The 4,153-nt window shown below is 50.1% G+C and overlaps 1 protein-coding gene across 1 annotated transcript; it reads left to right on the forward strand.

Annotated features, from left to right (window-relative positions):
* Window positions 1-1,630: 1,630 nt before the first annotated feature.
* On the forward strand, window positions 1,631-2,548 carry LOC126652387 (olfactory receptor 14J1-like; the record flags this gene model as incomplete). Its single annotated transcript, XM_050339129.1, has 1 exon — window positions 1,631-2,548. A coding segment is annotated over exon 1 (918 nt), but the record flags the coding sequence as incomplete, so codon positions are not given.
* Between the last annotated feature and the right edge of the window lie 1,605 nt (window positions 2,549-4,153).

Genomic DNA, 4,153 nt, shown 5'->3' on the forward strand with positions numbered 1-4,153 from the left:
GTAGCGACTGTAGATCATTTAAGGTGTGGATGTTACTGGGTAAAGTAACAGTCTGGGGCTCAATAGTGGTGTTCTTAATTTGAAATCCAAGGTATTTCCATGGAACTTTCACTTTTCCTTTCCCCGGTGCAATTTCAAGACCATGTGTCAATAGTGCCGTTTTCACAGACAAATGCACTTGCATGAGTTGTCCCTCGGATTCCGCTGCCAGCAAGAGATCGTCCACAGAGTGAGATACGATGGTATCCAGACACTGTCGATGGATTGGTGATAACACGTCTGCAATGACTTTTTGGCAAACGGAGGGGCTGTTCCTCCTTCCTTGTGGGAGAAATGTCCAGTGATAGTGCTGAGATGGTTCTGCTGCATTGATGGAAGGCACTGTAGACGAGAACCTACGAGAGCCTTTAGGGTTTAATGCAATGTTAAAGAAATGATCTTCTATATCAATAAGAACAATAGGCCACTTTCAAGGTGTCATTGTAGTGATGGAAACCCTGGCTGCAGAGCCCCCATTGGCTCTATTATTTTATTAAATTATCTTAAATCCTGTAGCAGTCTCCACTTTACATTGGACTTCTATAGGATAAAAATGGGGAAATTCCTGGGACTATCAGTTGGCACAATACATCCCTTTGCTAGTTGTTCATGTACTCGCAGACTGATTTGCCACAATTTCTCTCCCTTTAGGGGCCACTGGGATACCCAGATTGGCTGGTCAGAGAGCCATGTGAGGGCAGGAGATTGCGGCTCACCAGTGGCCTTTAAACTAAATTTGAGGTAGTTGGTTGGAACCCCTCATTGTCCTATCATATCTCTGCCCCAGAGGGTCATTGGGATATTAAGGACATAGGGCTTTACTGAGGCAGTTTTACCTTCTGGTCCTTCAATCAGTAAAGTTGAGACACTTTGGAGAGGTGTCTGGGCTCCTCCTACCCCTTTGATGTCTATGCAGGGCTCTGTAGTGCTCCATTCCTTCGACCAGTCGCTCTCTGCAAAGATTGTGACATCTGCTCCTGTGTCTGTAAGACCTTTAACTCGAGCACATTGGTTAGTGTTGGGAAAAAATACCATGCAGGTTCATATTGGCCAATGGAGTAAAACAGACTGACCATTGGACCATCAGCATAGAGTCCAAAGTGTCCCTCCCTACAGCAATGGGGGCTAAATTGGAAAGGGGTGTTTCTGTGTCTTGCTCCATAGGTGGAAATAGAGATTTTACAGTCACTTCTAATGCCTTAGGGTTGTCTACAGTCACTGATTGTGGGATAACTGTTAACCCTGTAGTATTAGATGGAGCAGTCCCAGTTAAAATGTGTTTTCCTGCAGTTGTGACACGTAGCCTCCTTCTATTGTGGGTGCACTGCCAGGACTTCAGTTAGTAGGGATTTGCTGTACGTGTTGGATCCTACATTGCAACACTCCTGAAATGTCTATTGCAGTGGGATCTTTGAGGGACCTTAATATTTCTTGACAATCTTCGTTTGGTTTAGTGCCATTTTTAGAAACAGTGCATCTTGAGACTCTAGATTCAATTTCATTAAATGTTTAGGTACTGGAAAAAGGGGTCTCTCTTAATTGTTCCCCATCTTTTCTTTTTCTGAACAGGCATTGTGCTAAGGAACAGCAAATGCCCAACAGCAGCTCCATGGCCCAGTTCCTGCTCCTGGCATTGTCAGACAGGCGGGAGCTGCAGCTGCTGCACTTCTGGCTCTTCCTGGGCATCTCCCTGGCTGCCCTCCTGGGCAACGGCCTCATCCTCAGCGCCGTAGCCTGCGACCAGTGCCTGCACACCCCCAGGGACTTCTTCCTGCTGCACCTCTCCCTCACAGACCTGGGCTGCATCTGCACCACTGTGCCCAAAGCCATGCACAACTCCCTCTGGGGCACCACAACCATCTCCTACACAGGATGTGCTGCACAGCTCTTTTTCTTTGCCTTCTTCATCTCAGCAGAGTATTTCCTCCTCACCGTCATGTGCTACGACCGCTACGTTGCCATCTGCAAACCCCTGCACTACGGGACCCTCCTGGGCAGCAGAGCTTGTGCCCACATGGCAGCAACTGCCTGGGCCTCTGGGTTTCTCACTGCTCTGCTGCACACAGCCAATACATTTTCCCTGCCCCTGTGCCAGGGCAATACCCTGGGCCAGTTCTTCTGTGAGGTCCCACACATCCTCAAGCTCTCCTGCTCACACTCAGGCTACCTCAGGGAACTTGGGCTCATTGTGGTTAGTGCCAGTTTATTGTTTGGTTGTTTCATTTTCATATTTTTCTCCTATGTGCAGATCTTCAGGGCTGTGCTGAGGATCCCTTCTGAGCAGGGACGGCACAAAGCCTTTTCCACGTGCCTCCCTCACCTGGCCCTGGTCTCTTTTGTTATCATCACCTCATTCTTTGCCTACCTCAAGCCCCCTTCCATCTCCTCCCCATCCTTGGATCTGGCCCTGTCTGTTTTGTATTCGGTGGTGCCTCCAGCACTGAACCCCTTTATCTACAGCCTGAGGAACCAGGAGCTCAGGGATGCCATAAGGAAAATGATGACTGGATGCTTTTCAGGAGCAATAAAATGCTTGTTTTCTCGTTTGTAACATTCAGCAGGGGACTCCCTAATAGTTCAGCCTTCCTGCTCAGGTTTTTCATGGAGGTCATAGGGTTCTTGCAATAAATTCCTGTGCAAATAAATATTATTATGCATCTGCCTTCTAATTTAGTTTCCATTGAATTGGACCCAGAGTTGTAAAAATGTTGAATTGTGATCTCTGAGTATTTAAACAAAGTAAAGGACCCTGCAGTGCCTTCTTTGACCAAGACCCTTATTCTCAGCTGGTCCTAAAGAACAGCACACTGCAGGACAGGGGGTACTTGCAAAGGGGAAGGGCAAAGGAATCCCAGCACAGCAGCACTGCCAGGGAGCAGCAGAGCTTGGGCTTTGCTGAGTTGCTCCTTCCACTTTCACACTGTCTTTGTGAGCCCCTTTCTGACTGGAAGGCCTGAGTGCTCTCTGAGCACAGTCCTGGGGGTGGGAGCCCTTTGAGCACAGGCAGGGACAGGCACTGGGAACTTGTGAAGCAGAGCTGGCCTCCCTGACAGCATCTACAGGATGCTGTGGGATCTTCTGAGGCCACTGCATGGACTGGGTCACTTCTTCTGTGTCCTTGCTGCAGGGCTGGAACTCTCCTGCAGTGACACCAGGACACTCCTGCTCTTTGCATTCCCAGCCCAATTTGGAAATCCAGTCTTCCCCTGCTGTTCCCGGGGGCATGCTGAGAGTGTTTAAGAGCTGCCATCCTGGGGCAGCTCCTGCCCAGCGTGGGCAGGCACAAGGTCTCTCCCCCTGCTCCTCTCACCTCAGCAGTGCCACTGTTTGCTGCAGCTTCCTCCTCCTTGCCCAGCACAGCCCTCCTGGCAGAGTTGGACACAGCCCTTGTTCTACCCCCTCCTCATGGCCCTGCCCAAGCCCCTCAGCTACAGCCTGATGGCCAGAAACCTTCAGGGCAGGGAGAGACCATTGGAGTGGTGGGTCTGTAGGGAGAAATCACTGCTGCCTCCTTTCTGAATCACCCTCAGGGCCTGGACAAGCCTGTATTTGGTTTGGTTTCCATGAGGCCCTGCAGTGTCAAAGATGGCCCCTTGATTCCAGGAGGCTGCTCAGTGTCCCCGGGATCCTTTGGCTCCAGAATGCCCTGGAGTGTCACAGTGGTCCCTTGAGTCCATGAGGTGTCCTCAGTGTCACAATGACCCCTTGATTCTGTGGGGTTCCCCAGTTTCCCAAGGTCTATTTAGCCCCAAAAAGGCCCTGTAGTGTCACAGTGGCCCCTTCCTTTCATGAGGTTCCACTGTGTCCCAGGGTTTCTTTGTTTCCAGGAGGCACCACAGTGACACAATGGCTCCCTGGTTCCATCAGGTTCCAAAAGGTTTCAAGGTTCCCTTTCTTTCCAAAAGGCCCCACATGTGAAATGGTGCCCTGGTTCCACAAGATTTCACAGTGTCCCTGTGTTCCTTTCTTTCCATGAGGCCCTGCAGTGCCACAATGGCCCCTTTGATTCCATGAGCATGCACAGGGTCATCACAAAGCTGAGCCCACCCAGGTGCAAGTTTGTGGGAGATCAGGAGGAACTGGGACAAAAAGGATTGTATATTTGGGGAAGGAA

Source organism: Myiozetetes cayanensis, unplaced genomic scaffold (assembly GCF_022539395.1).
Source record: "Myiozetetes cayanensis isolate MyiCay16 unplaced genomic scaffold, myiCay2020 scf811, whole genome shotgun sequence".
NCBI classification, from domain to species: Eukaryota; Metazoa; Chordata; class Aves; order Passeriformes; family Tyrannidae; genus Myiozetetes; species Myiozetetes cayanensis.